The sequence below is a fragment of the Seriola aureovittata genome, chromosome 11 (genome assembly GCF_021018895.1).
Source record: "Seriola aureovittata isolate HTS-2021-v1 ecotype China chromosome 11, ASM2101889v1, whole genome shotgun sequence".
Lineage (NCBI taxonomy): Eukaryota > Metazoa > Chordata > Actinopteri > Carangiformes > Carangidae > Seriola > Seriola aureovittata.
Window position 1 is genome coordinate 23,169,464 of NC_079374.1, and position 14,674 is coordinate 23,184,137.

Sequence of the window (14,674 nt, forward strand, 5' to 3'; positions counted from 1 at the left end):
CTCAGAAGCTACCTTGTGTCAGATTCACTAATTCAGAGTTGGGCAGTGATTGATGCCAGTAGAGGTGGTGGTTGACGGTACAATCACTCAAGTGCAGGCTTGACACCCTCTTCCACCCTCATTAAAACTCCTCTTAAAAGGAGAAGAAGGCTTGAAAGCATCCGTCTTCCCCCCATTCCTGATGGAAATGATACACAGCAGGGGGTGGACACTCTGTGACCATGTCAGGGGGTAAGTGGCTCCTCTGACAGCCATGCAAAACTAAAGGTTCCTCCGGTTCTTAGTTGTAAGTGCCAACTAGAAGGACACATGGTAATAAAAGGGGGCAAATGGGAATGAAATTATTCCCCGCATTTGGTTAATGCACTCATGAGTGGAATTGTGTCTCTCTCTATTTTGTAAATTAAAAAATGACTTTGCAGAATGTGAAAGTGACAGGGAAATAGGTGAAAAAGAAGAATCAGAAAGCATCAAATTACCTAGCACTTTCACAAATCCATTACAGACAATCACCCTCTCTCCGTATCTCTTTTTCTCTTACTTTTTTGTCCTCCACCACCCTGTGTCATGGCCTCCTTCTCCTCACTGTTTGTTCACTCTAGTTTTGGTTGGGTTCATTTCTCGGTGTGACCTGTGTATCAGTAACCTCTTAGTTCTACTTTCCCTCCTAACCCTTCAGCAGTTGACCAAGCTCCACCAGTTGGCTATGCAGCAAACCCCCTTTACCCCTCTCGGACAGACCACCCCTGCTTTCCCTGGTACGTACCCACGAGGCCCTTTAGATAATTCCTTCTCTTTGCATCCAGAGAAATATTTTTTCTCTTTCCCTACCTTGCACCTTATCTCTCTCTTTTGGCACAGCATGACTTGGCCCCCATGGTTTCTCTCCTCCTTTGATTTTTTTTTCATGTATATTTTCTCTTGGCTCCGTCTGATTATATGCCAGTGAAACTCAAAAAAGAAAGAAAGAAAGAAAGAAAGAAAGAAAGAAAGAAAGAACTGACACTGGGCTACACTTTAAAACAGTTTATTCAAAATGTCATTATCTCTAGTTAACAGGGTACATCATTCTTCCCACACATATTTAGGTTGTTTTATTTTCCATTAAAGATGAAAATCTCCAGTGAGAGAGGTTGGCAACACTGCACTGTAATAACCAACTGAATATCTCCCACATCTGAATAGACCTTGAAACATACTGTATATTAGTCTGTCTGTATCATATCCTGCATATTTACTTATAAAAGATAATCTGAAGGTCTCACAGTAATGTTCGCTTCTTTTTTTTCATCTAAAAGGATGTTTCAATTTCCACCAAGTACATGGAATGATTTATTGAATCGACAAGGGTGTTCCAAAATGTTCTCTCTCTTTAACTAACATGATGTAGCTGTCTTTTGTTACATCCTATGAACAGTTTGATATTTTGGGAAATACACCTAATCACTCTCTTGTCAAGAGTTTAACTGGGAAGATCAATCGGTAGATTTATATTTAATATACAGACAGTGGGAGTGGTATCGATACTCTCATCTTAACTCTTGGCAAACAGGCGAATAAACAAATTTCCCAAAATGACAAAATATTCCTTTAAAAGGTTTCAGCTCTGTCAAACTGACTATTTAAATTCAAATCGCCTTTCTCATCCCATTGCTCTCCAACTCAGGTTTGGATGCCAGTCCACCAGCCAGCACCCATGAACTCACCATTCCTAATGATGTGAGTAAAGCTGGAAAGGTTAGAAAAAAAAGACATGTATGTTTCAGAAGTCTGCAGTTTTCAAATTATGTCTTTTACTCGGTATATCATATATAAATTCAACTGATGTTGAGAAGAGTTTTTACAGGGTGATTAGCGGCTTTACTTGTTAGTTAACTGATAAGGAAAATATTTGCAAATGGTCTTTCCAAATTTGACTGACAACATTAACAACAATGATCTTCCAAACTTTAGTTCTTACTGTTGGCACAGTAGAGAACCTGCAATCACCTGAATCACACACCTATCATTAATCAAAATTAATTTCCAGAATGATGGGATTTAAATTATATACCCAGAAATTTCATAACCCATTACACTTCCTTTTTAACTTCAAATGTATAAGGCATTAAGTATAAATATATTAAAACAGCATAGAGGTTTCCATGCTTCATCTTCAAAGATTTCTGCTTTTTTTCAGTTAATAGGCTGCATTATTGGACGCCAAGGAACCAAAATAAATGAGATTCGACAGATGTCTGGGGCGCAGATCAAAATTGCAAATGCCATGGAGGGCTCGTCTGAGCGTCAGATCACCATCACAGGGACCCCTGCTAACATCAGCCTGGCCCAGTATCTCATCAATGCAAGGTAACCTTTTAACTCTAACTACTGGGCTCCGGCTCAATCTAAAACATAAAAGCAATACCCGAATGACCACGCTCAGGGTGAGGATCCAAGAAAACAGCTATCTGTGACACTTGTGCTGTTTGGAAAGAAGAAAAGTATCTCGCCAGTTAAGTTTTGACATTCGCAACACTGATACTTTGATGAGTTGCCAGAAATACACGGTGGCTGTCAGGTTTTGACAAGCGACAGATAAGCCCATGAATAATGTGGCTATTCATGTTTTTACCCTGGTTGTTCTTTTATACATTTGTCCCTTATTTCCACCCAAGTGTAGACATTAAAATGCATGAAGTTTCTGCAAGCACAGTTTTTGTGCATAAATGGCCCATGGGAACAAAGCCAAGTTGTGAGACAAGTAAGCTGTGTCTTTGAACCGAACCTGCAGATTAGTGAATTGGATTCATCAGATGTTCAAGGGCCACCTCAGTTAATGACCAAATTGTTCATGATGAATTTGTAGAACAACACAAAAAGATCATCAGCCTCATTAGTAACTAAGATTTTACCCTGGTATTTTTGCACATAAGCCTTTTATGTTATTAAATAAAGAGCAATTGACTCCAAGACAAAAATCTGTTGAGTATCTGGACTAAATAAACAGGGGCTATACTCTCTTACTGTTGTAGTTTTCATTTGAATTTTCTTGCCATGTTTTTTGCTATCGCTGTCTCTTTCTCCCCTTCATCCACTGAAACCACTAATTCATCATCAGCAAAGAAAATAAATGTGTTATCCACATCCACTCATGCCCTCAGCCTACCTGCATCTCAAAGTCAAATGTTATTTTCATCAGAGCAGGAGAACCAATGTGCTCACAAATAGGACTTCATGTGTTTGACCTCTTAAGGGGATTTCACAGAAAAGTCCACAGAGAAAAACTAATGTCTATTGCTTTCCCACAATTCCGATGGCAGGTTCAGGGACGTGGCTGCCATGTGGAATGACCCCTCATCCATGACAACATCCTGAAGTCACCCCAAATCTGGTTCTCTTTTCAGAAGCTAACACCAAAACCAGCGCTTCACAATTAACCACTACGTGTTGTCCCATGGAATTTCCCCTAGAGTCCCTTGGTTGTGCATAACACTTTAGCGTTAGCCTGCAGGAGACCTGTAGTAAAAGTCAGATTAACAAGAGTGGGATTTGTTTAAAATTGATGTAGCCAGTGTATTATTAAAAAAATAGTTTTACATTTTGGGAAATATAGTTATTAGGGTTTTATTTATTCATGTATTTATTTATTTATTTTTGGTTAAATTTAAATAAGAAGTTCAATACCACTCTCATCTCTGCCAGTTAACTACAAAGCTAGGTCCCGGAGATGGTCGCCTTAGCTTAGCAAAGGGTGGAAACAGGGGGGAACAGTATGCTTAGGTCAGTGCAAAAGTACCAAAAAACCTGTACCAGCCTGGCAACTTCAACAAAACTCCAGGAAGTCACTGCTCTTGTCAGAGACATAAGCTTCAGGGGCTGCATCAGAGTCTTCATAGACTGTGAAGGCTGAACCGAAATGAAACGGTCTGGTCTGAAAGATTTCCACTTTGCGCCCTTACTGTTGCGTCGCAAAGCACCGATCAAGTCGCCTAGCAACCTTGACAGCACCTAACTTTTTTTATTATAAAAACTTGAGGTTTTAAGGCCCTTTGTTTTTTAACAGTTGTACGGTTAGCTGTTGGACTGATTTAAAAGTGTAATGTTCGGGTACTCTGTCAGCGTTTGCTGTCATTTTATATTCATTACCGGCACACACTGACTCTTGGGATAGGTTGGGCCATGAAGGATCCACCCATTGGAGAGGAAAAGAAGACTGCATTTCTTTGCAGCCTCATGCAGCATTAGTAATATATATAGATATATATACAGTTTGGCACTTAATGAAACCATGAGTCTTCATTTTTACTTTAGTTTTTATATGAATAATCAAACAAGCTCTAGTATACAAATAAGTGAGTTTTTAAGATGCTAGTAAGGATATTTTCTTAACTTTAGACAGCTCCAGGCTAGCTGTTTCTGCCTGTTTCCAGTCTTTATGCTAAGCTAAAATAAGCTAAACCATCTAAACCATCTCCTGGCTTTATCGCAGAGAAATGACAGTGGTATTGAACTTTGCAACAAAGCTAATAAGTGTAATTCCCGAAATATTGAACTATTCCTTTAAGTATTTATTTAGCATGCTTCATTCCAAAAATAATATGGTATTTATTTCTGTCATTACTATATTAGATACATTTGCCTATCAAGTCCTATTGTGTCATTGTATAGAAAGAGTAAAATTAATAAAAAATGGAAAATTTAAAAAAAAAAGCAAAGAAAAAAGACCGAACGCGTGTGCCACCGAGCAATGCTGTTAGAAGGAGTGATGTGATGCCTCTGTCAGGGATTAGCCTACAACAGTTTCTACATTGGATATTTCATGACACCATCATGTTTTTTTTTCAGTCCACTGCATGGCTTCATGAGGGGGTTAGTATTGCATGATTATTTTTACCATATTTTTAGAAGCTGAGCTGTTTTGTGTGAATGGGTACAATGAAAATATGGTGTAAATTCTGCGTAAAAAAAAAGGTCCCGGCAAATTCAAGCACAAAGCCATTGCAGCATAACTTTCACTTTCAAAGCGAAAGTTCTTCTTTCACAGTTGTTTTATTTTCTCTGTCTATCTTTCCCTCCCCCCTTCCCCTGCTCCTCCTCCACCCCGTCTTCCCCTGAACTGTTCTAGGCTGACGTCTGAAGTCACTGGAATGGGCACACTCTAATTTCTTCCCATCTTCCCTCAGTGCATCACATGACCCTTAAGAGCTTATTGCATTGCACCTAGTTAATTTATTTATCTCTATATTGGACAGTCCTGATATTTAAGTGACTTTAACTTTTATAATTTTTAGTATCTACTGTAAACATGTGTATCTGCACTGTCACTAGGATTCTTCACGCCTAACTGAAACTGTGTTGTCTCTGTTTCTGAAAGGTCACTTTACTTTTTTGACACTCTAGTACCTTTCATGGCATCTCATGCGCTGCACTGCTTTGTTTTACCTCATATTTTAACACATCACTGTACCTTTATTTTTGCTCTGCAGGCACCTGAAAGTATATGCAAAGTAAACCTAAAGATTGGTATAACAATTTAAAAGAAGGTTGTCCCTTCTCCACACCACATTGACACATTTTTACTCCATATTTAGACTACTACAGACAATGCATTATTCAACACAAATCTTCAACAACTATTAACCTGATGCTTTATTCAAGTTCATTTTACACTGACTTCAGGATTGATGAAATGAGTGTTTTACTGTGTGCCTGTGTGCCTGTCTTAGTGCCGTATGTACACCATAGATTGATCTGCATGATGCACAAAACCTACTGTATTTCAAATTCATTTTAAAATCAATCATGTAGAAACAAAGACTGAATGGTGACAGGGAATTAAACAAGCCATGAACTGTCTTTTTATGATCTGTATGTGTCACTCTGACTCCAGTTTGAAAGTACCTCATGGATAAAGGCCAGTAAATATTTATTCCAATGCACAATATATATGTGTCTCTCTGAGTTTCATCTGAACAGACAAATAGGTTGGATGGAAAAATGAAAATAATTCAAGGAAATGACTACAGTGACGATTGAAATTCAAATGCATGCTATAAATGCACCCCGTTTTATTCACATATATTCCACAAACATGTACTCATGTTATTCATTCATCTCATAGCAACAAAGTATAAGAGGCACGAGTCATTTGGAAAGGTCTGGAAATTGTCCGATGTGTATTTGCACTCACATGTAGCTAGTAATGTCTTCAGTGTGTGTCAAAAGGGCTTACAAGCTCCTGGGAAGCAAAGACTCTCATTATTCAGTCATGTCTGTTTTTCAGCTCCTTCCTGCTACAGTTTGGTAGGCTACAGAAAAAAATGTAGTGTGTTTCTGGTTAGCATGTATGAAACACTGGCATGTATAAAACATATCTTTTAACGTATGCATCTTCAATGAACCAAGTCATTGGTTTTGCAGGCCTACTGTACATATACATGTATGTATGACTCCCACTGTACTCGCCACCTACTGTAAGACAGTATCTCCGTAGTTACACTAGGCTGTATATCTGTTCCACCCAACTTGAGGCCCCGGTTGATCAAACTAAAGCTGAATGTATTTCAAAATATGTTTTAACTGCTAACATTTACTTGTCATACAGGATTAAATCACCTTCAGTGGTGTCTTTTTAACCATGTACTTAAATGAGTACGGTATAATATGATGCAGAATGATATATAATGTAGAGAAGGTTTGATTTTGTAAGGTTGGGCACTCAAACGGGTCTGTTACAGATTACTTATTTAAAATTGTAATCTACACTTTATTACATGAGATACATACAATGTTATGTAATCCGATTATTTTAGGTTATGTTGAATATAAAACATAAACTTAAACAACTAACTTTCCTGTATTTTCTGCAAACATATATGAATGGATGGCCTTATTAGTATCTGTAGCTGTCATTAAAAAATGCAGGCTATAAGATAAAGAAAAAATACATATACATATATATCACTCCACAGTAACACATGACACTCCAGATTTCAGGTAGCTACTATTTTAAATCCACATTACCAAACACAGTTACACATTTTACTCCCAAAGCCTGGATATGCATTACTCCAATACTAATCATAGACATAATGTTTAGGGAACAAAATTTGTGTCATTGCAGTTTAGGCTCAGGTATTTGGCTTTTGGCTAGCATTGATTATACATAGATTATGATGACTCAGTGATATGTTGTTGTTAAAACAAGGCTGCTTTACAGTTACTTCTACATTACAAGTAACTGTAAAGCACTACATGACACATTGCTTCACATTTACATTGCAAATGTAAAATCTGTACATTAGCACTCCATACGTGTTTCAGATGAAATAATTGAAGACTGGCTGATTGAGGGCGAAAAGGTTTTTAAGGTGTCATTAAAAAATGTCCATTATCTATAGAATCTGATCATTAATATCTTCTTTAAAATGCATATTAATACTTGTGTTTGTAGGTTTAAGGTGTCTGCTGGTTAATGCAGGCAGGTCAGCCAAGATATAGTCATGCTATTTTACAGTGTGACCAGTTTGAAAATATCTCAGTTGCTTTTTTGATTGTCATACTTCTATCGTTCATACTCACGGCATTGCTCATGTTTCATCGACCCGCAATGCTGTGTAGGCCGAACACCTCTTTTGTTGCTTCTGTCATTTTAGTGATACATTAACACTTTTTTTCTTTCCTGTGCTAGAGCAGCAAAAAAATAAAGGTTAGCGCTGAGGTGATATAAATAATGCTGTTTGAAGAAATGTGTCAGACCATGTTTATGTTTGATCATTTGCTTCATGAAGGTCTGTATTAGTTTTATTATTTATTGAGGTTGATTCTGAAATGTTTTGTAAAAAGAAGAGAATAAAGTTTGTGTTTTTCCCTTGATTGGACATCATTGTCATCTTCTTCAAGTTTTGTATTATTACAGAAGCTCCAAAATATTGTTATAGGATATTTATTTGCCTCGTGGCACTACCATCCTTTGTCTGGTGGAGTAACCGGATTAGATACTGAGTGTTTCAAAAGTTTCAGCTTCACTTTTATTCATTATCATTATTATTATTATCATTATTATTTTTTTTTTTGTAACACTTTTTATTTAAAAAAAAAGTGAAACGTTTATCAAATTACATGGTGAAATGTGTATTTTTCAAAATAAATATTTAACATTTTACAGAATCAAACTTTAGGTATTGCTCATCTCATTCTGCCAACAGAGGACGTTCAGTGTTTCATGCATAGACTTTAAATGTCCATCATCATGTAAAGTCTATGCATGAAACACTAGCCTTCATGACATACACACCCACAGGTTTCTGTAGAGCGGTTTTGAAGCTCAGAGTTGGCTGTTCTACCATTGCCATATTGGCAGTGCCTGACTCTGCCTAACTCTGAGCTAATCCAAACATAGGCAAAGAGGTGGTGCATGTGTGGAGCCGAGACTTTTGTGCATGCTGGTTTAATAACTGTGGCAAGCATATGCTCCCCTAAGCATTGTTAGCACAGCTGGGCATCTTGCTCGAAGGCTGACCAGGGCCAATTTATTTGCTGGCTTATTAGCTGGTAAACAAGCTAAGCTCACAAGCCAGGCATGTTGACCACAGACACCGATACATGCTAATTGGCTAACATGTAAATAAAATAATACCAGAATTTGTCATCTCAAAAACAGGTTCTATTAGTCAACTAACAGTACAACAAATCATATCATTTGTTTGATATTTGCATGAAAGAAACTCCAGAAGGCACCAGCACCACAGACAAAGAGAGGTCACGTTCTAATTAGCTCAGGTGACGCAGGGCAGACAGCTAGCAGCTAGACACCTAGTAGCTAGCCAACAGTGACTGCACCCACCTGTCACTCAAAGCTGCCACGCCCTCAATTATGCATAACCTTAAACTTTGACAGGTGGGTCATATAAAAATTCGCCCCCCATACAGTTATAGAGATCCAAACTGTTTTTTGTACCAGGCCGTGAACATGTTTATTTCTGCTGTAAAGTTGGGCATTTTTAACATGGGAGTCTATGGGGATCGACTCACTTTTGGAGCAAGCCTCAAATGGCCATTCGCAGAACTGCAGTTTTGGACAGTTCCGTGTTGTCTTCATTTTTTCAGCCCCAGAGGTTGCAGCTTGGTTTCATGACCACTACTGGCCCTGAAGGTCAACTTTGGCTTCAGTTTGTCTGTGGTGCAACATCACCCAAAGAGTATCAAGAGGGTAGTTTAAAGGAGGTTATACCTATTGAGTAATATACATGTGTATGAAGCCATTATGATTAAGCCAAAAGGAGGATTAGCTTTGGTTTGTATTGGTAGCTAATGCAAAGACATCGGCATTAGTGAATTATGATGGAACTTGCTTTTAGGATGCACTCAGGCTGCTTAATTTGGAGTCAAAGAAGACTCTTTGTGTCTGTTCATCAGCCAGAGAAAATAAGTGCAATAATTTAGTTTTATTGTCTCTTATACCCACCACAGGGAGAATCACATTCAGTGCCAAAAGCAGTACTTTTGCATCATGCTCATGGACATCTCAGCAGGGTGGCATCAAATGGGCAGTTTACACCTCGGTCTGTTCAAAGGGAGGTTTTCTAATGAATCCCACCTCATCACCAATGAGTAGATTTAAGACTGATTCCAAATAAGGCCAAAATAACCCTGTATGAGGTCAGTTGGTTAATACTTCTGCTCAACTTAATGACCATTACATGAAGGAAATAGCTGCAATAAATCTCTGAAATGCACGTCACAGACAGGCTTTATGGCAGTTAAGAAGGTAACTGATTTTCATTTCCATTAAATATGTGATTGACTCATGCACAAAGGCAGTCGTGTCCCACTGTGCCAAAAAATGCTCATAGCTATTTATTTCAATGAAAACTGGCTGGAAAGGTAGTTTTTTTGTAATCCCATAAGGCCTCTCATGGTGTGGTTGTTGTCACGCTTTTAAAGGTTTTTGGTTTGTTATCTGTCAGTGGAGCGAATCGGCCACTGTGTTTGGACCAAAAGTTTGTCTGGATGTGTTTCCATTGCAGAATGTCGGAATCTGTAACAACAGAGAGGAATGTGCAGGGGGTCTGCAAAATACCAGGAACACTTTGCCATATGATGCAATCAATTCCAACATCAATGCAAATTACTACATTTATGAAGTTAATAATGCTTCATATTTTTTGTGACTCAGTTAGGGGTTGATACAACTACCTAACCAGTCCTTCCCTTCCCTGACTGTAAATTGACCACAGTTCTAATGCAAAGTGGAGGAAACATAAAAAAAGCTCCTCTGTAAGTGTTAAATCCATCTAAATGAGTCACTTCTGTTAACTGGACACAGCTATGGTCTGATATCAGCTGGAGTGTGTGCACACTAGAGACCGAGCCACAGGGGACGTCTGTGGCCACAGGCATGTTGCAAATTAACATTGTCCCTCTTCGGGGGTGGCAAGAGGTCACCTTGTATACAGCTCAACCACGAGTCCTCACCGAATCTTTTATGGCTGTTAAATATGCCCATATTAGACCAGCTCTTGATTGTGCTCCCAAAGTCCCTGACTGCATTTAGTAGCACATTAACCAAGTCTAAATAAGGATAGTTAATCCCTGTGCTAAACAACTGATAACCTTGGCAGAACAAGAGGAAATGCCAAACTATTGGTTCTAGGAAGGTTTTAAAGATCATTGTGATTCTGCAAATATTGGAAGAATTGGTCAGACAGATTTATGTGAACTGTTCCTTTTACTTGGCTGCATCAAAGCATTGAAGGTTATTAGGTCCCTAAAATCCATTAAATCTATCATTTTATGAAATTAAATATATAAATAAATAAATTGTTGTTCTTTTCCTTTATCCTTTTATTTATTTGATTTTGTTTGACATGAGGAAAGGGAACTTAAATAAATTTAGCTGCAAAATGTCAAGGAGGACTTATTAGTGCCACGGGTGCTCAGCTCCGAGGCACTCCTCTACAGCTAGAATAGCTGAGAGGAGGGCCTCGGGGTTTATTATTCTTCCGCCAAATTTCGGCGCGTAACTTGTCCCGCAGCTTTGAGAATACCCCGGTAATATATACATCAAAACGTGCGTCTTGATCCCGAAAGGGGTGCTATGACTTTTGGTGTTAAAATTCCAAATTTTTCCCAAAGTTATTCCCAAAAAACTGGGAATAAATAATGCATTAGAAATGCATTGGAATTTTCTTTAGAAACCCACCTTTTTTCTACAAAATTGCACCTTTTTTCTGAGTCACCCAGCTCTCTCATACCTGCACATAGAAATGTGATTCAAACTATAAAACGGAGGAAAACTTCTGCTCTCTCAAAAAGACGGGAACTGTTTTTACATAACATGTAAACTTTTCAAACTGTGAGCACTCAAAGGAGGAGTGCAAATCACTTTTTCTTCAAAGTTAGAGTGAAAGCGTCCGTTGGCTAGAGTGCGTGAAGCAGTAAAAAGCCATAAAATTTCAAAAAACGTCATAGTATAGTAAGGCATAAAAATGCCAAAAAGCATCATAGGACAGTAAAGCCCCAAAACAGGGATTGAACGCATGACCTTGTCAGTGTTAGGCAGTAGTCCTGACCATTGTACCACAATACTTCTACATCACAAGCTCATAGTATAGCAGGTATTAAGGATATTTTAGTATACTAATCCATGAGATATCACAAAAGATTGTCAATTAGGCAAAAATGTCATGAAAAAAATCAAAGTATAGTAATGCAAAAAAATGTCAAAAAACGTAATCATATAGCGTGACTTGAATATGTCAAAAAATGTCATTGTATAGTATGGCATAAAATGTCAAAAAAACATAATAGTATATAAAGGCATGAAAGGTCATAAAAACGTCACAGTATGGTAAGACATTAAACGCCAAAAAACATCACAGTATCATAAGGTATAAAAATGGCAAAAAACATCATAGTATAGTCAGGCACAAAACTTCACAGTATAGTAAGGCATAAAAATGCCAAAAAAATACATATTATAGTAGAGCATAAAAATGGCAAAAAACGTCATACTATAGTATTGGGCATTAAATTTCAAAAAACGTCATAGTATAGTAAGGCATAAAAATGCCAAAAAGCATCATAGTATAGTAGAGCATAAAAATGGCAAAAAACGTCATAGTATAGTCAGGCACAAAACGTCACAGTATAGTAAGGCATAAAAATGCCAAAAAAATACATATTATAGTAGAGCATAAAAATGGCAAAAAACGTCATAGTATAGTCAGGCACAAAACGTCACAGTATAGCAAGGCATAAAAATGCCAAAAAAATACATATTATAGTAGAGCATAAAAATGGCAAAAAACGTCATAGTATAGTATGACATAAAATTTCAAAAAACGTCATTGTATAGTAAGGCATAAAAATACCAAAAAGCATCATAGTATAGTCAGGCACAAAACGTCACAGTATAGTAAGGCATAAAAATGCCAAAAAAAAGTCATATTCTAGTAGAGCATAAAAATGGCAAAAAACGTCATAGTATAGTCAGGCACTAAACGTCACAGTATAGTAAGGCATAAAAATGCCAAAAAAATACATATTATAGTAGAGCATAAAAATGGCAAAAAACGTCATAGTATAGTATGGCATAAAATTTCAAAAAACGCCATAGTATAATAAGGCATAAAAATGGCAAAAAACGTCATAGTATAGTAAGGCAAACAAATGCCAAAATAAGTCATATTATACTAGAGCATAAAAATGTCAAAAAACGTCATAGTATAGTATGGCATAAAATTTCAAAAAACGTCATAGTATAATAAGGCATAAAAATGGCAAAAAACGTCATAGTATAGTCAGGCACAAAACGTCACAGTATAGTAAGGCAAACAAATGCCAAAAAGAGTCATATTATAGTAGAACATAAAAATGTCAAAAAACGTCATAGTATAGTCAGGCACAAAACGTCACAGTATAGTAAGGCATAAAAATGCCAAAAAAATACATATTATAGTAGAGCATAAAAATGGCAAAAAACGTCATAGTATAGTATGGCATAAAATTTCAAAAAACGTCATAGTATAATAAGGCATAAAAATGCCAAAAAACGTCATAGTATAGTCAGGCACAAAACGTCACAGTATAGTAAGGCATAAAAATGCCAAAAAAAGTCATATTATAGTAGAGCATAAAAATGTCAAAAAACGTCATAGTATAGTATGCCATAAAATTTCAAAAAACGTCATAGTATAATAAGGCATAAAAATGGCAAAAAACGTCATAGTATAGTCAGGCACAAAACGTCACAGTATAACAAGGCATAAAAATGCCAAAAAAATACATATTATAGTAGAGCATAAAAATGGCAAAAAACGTCATAGTATAGTATGGCATAAAATTTCAAAAAACGTCATAGTATAATAAGGCATAAAAATGCCAAAAAGCATCATAGTATAGTCAGGCACAAAACGTCACAGTATAGTAAGGCATAAAAATGCCAAAAAAAAGTCATATTCTAGTAGAGCATAAAAATGCCAAAAAGCATCATAGTATGGTCAGGCACAAAATGTCACAGTATAGTAAGGCATAAAAATGCCAAAAAGAGTCATATTATAGTAGAACATAAAAATGTCAAAAAACGTCATAGTATAGTATGGCATAAAATTTCAAAAAACGTCATAGTATAGTAAGGCATAAAAATGTCAAAAACGTCATAGTATAGTCAGGCACAAAACGTCACAGTATAGCAAGGCATAAAAATGCCAAAAAAATACATATTATAGTAGAGCATAAAAATCGAAAAAAACGTCATAGTATAGTATGGCATAAAATTTCAAAAAACGTCATAGTATAATAAGGCATAAAAATGGCAAAAAACGTCATAGTATAGTCAGGCACTAAACGTCACAGTATAGTAAGGCAAACAAATGCCAAAATAAGTCATATTATAGTAGAGCATAAAAATCGAAAAAAACGTCATAGTATAGTATGGCATAAAATTTCAAAAAACGTCATAGTATAATAAGGCATAAAAATGCCAAAAAGCATCATAGTATAGTCAGGCACAAAACGTCACAGTATAGTAAGGCATAAAAATGCCAAAAAAAAGTCATATTCTAGTAGAGCATAAAAATGTCAAAAAACGTCATAGTATAGTCAGGCACAAAACGTCACAGTATAGTAAGACACAAAAATGCCAAAAAAATACATATTATAGTAGAGCATAAAAATGGCAAAAAACGTCATAGTATAGTATGGCATAAAATTTCAAAAACGCCATAGTATAATAAGGCATAAAAATGGCAAAAAACGTCATAGTATAGTATGCCATAAAATCGAAAAAAACGTCATAGTATAGTATGCCATAAAATTTCAAAAAATGTCATAGTATATTAAGGCATAAAAATGCCAAAAAACTTAATTGTCTACTATTGCGTGAAAATGTCAAAAAACGTCATAGTATAGTATGCCATAAAATTTCAAAAAACTTCATAGTATAGTAAGGCATAAAAATGCCAAAAAGCATCATAGGACAGTAAAGCCCCAAACCAGGGATTGAACCCATGACCTTGCCAGTGTGAGGCAGCAGTCCTGACCATTGTACAACAATACTTCTGCATCACAAGCTCATGGTATAGCATGATATTAAGGATATTTTAGCATACTAATCCATGATATATCACAAAAGATTGTCCATTAGGCATAAAATGTCATGAAAACATAATTGTATAGTAAGACATATAAA

General features: G+C 36.5%; 1 protein-coding gene across 5 annotated transcripts in view; it reads left to right on the plus strand.

Moving 5' to 3' along the window:
• Nucleotides 1-7,857, plus strand: part of pcbp3 (poly(rC) binding protein 3) — a 74,628-nt gene extending 66,771 nt beyond the window's left edge. The window contains exons 14-18 of one of the 5 annotated variants that reach the window (XR_008828993.1): nt 680-758; nt 1,667-1,719; nt 2,180-2,349; nt 3,303-4,851; nt 5,108-7,857. Coding sequence is in view for 4 of the 5 variants with exons in the window: in XM_056388826.1 (XP_056244801.1) it covers nt 680-758; nt 1,667-1,719; nt 2,180-2,349; nt 3,303-3,357 (357 nt within the window). In the remaining variant the exon portion in view is untranslated. Of the gene's footprint in view, nt 1-679; nt 759-1,666; nt 1,720-2,179; nt 2,350-3,302 lie in introns of all 5 variants that reach the window. The other 4 variants (XM_056388830.1, XM_056388827.1, XM_056388828.1 and 1 more) reach the window with 4 other exon arrangements.
• The last annotated feature ends 6,817 nt before the right edge of the window (nt 7,858-14,674 follow it).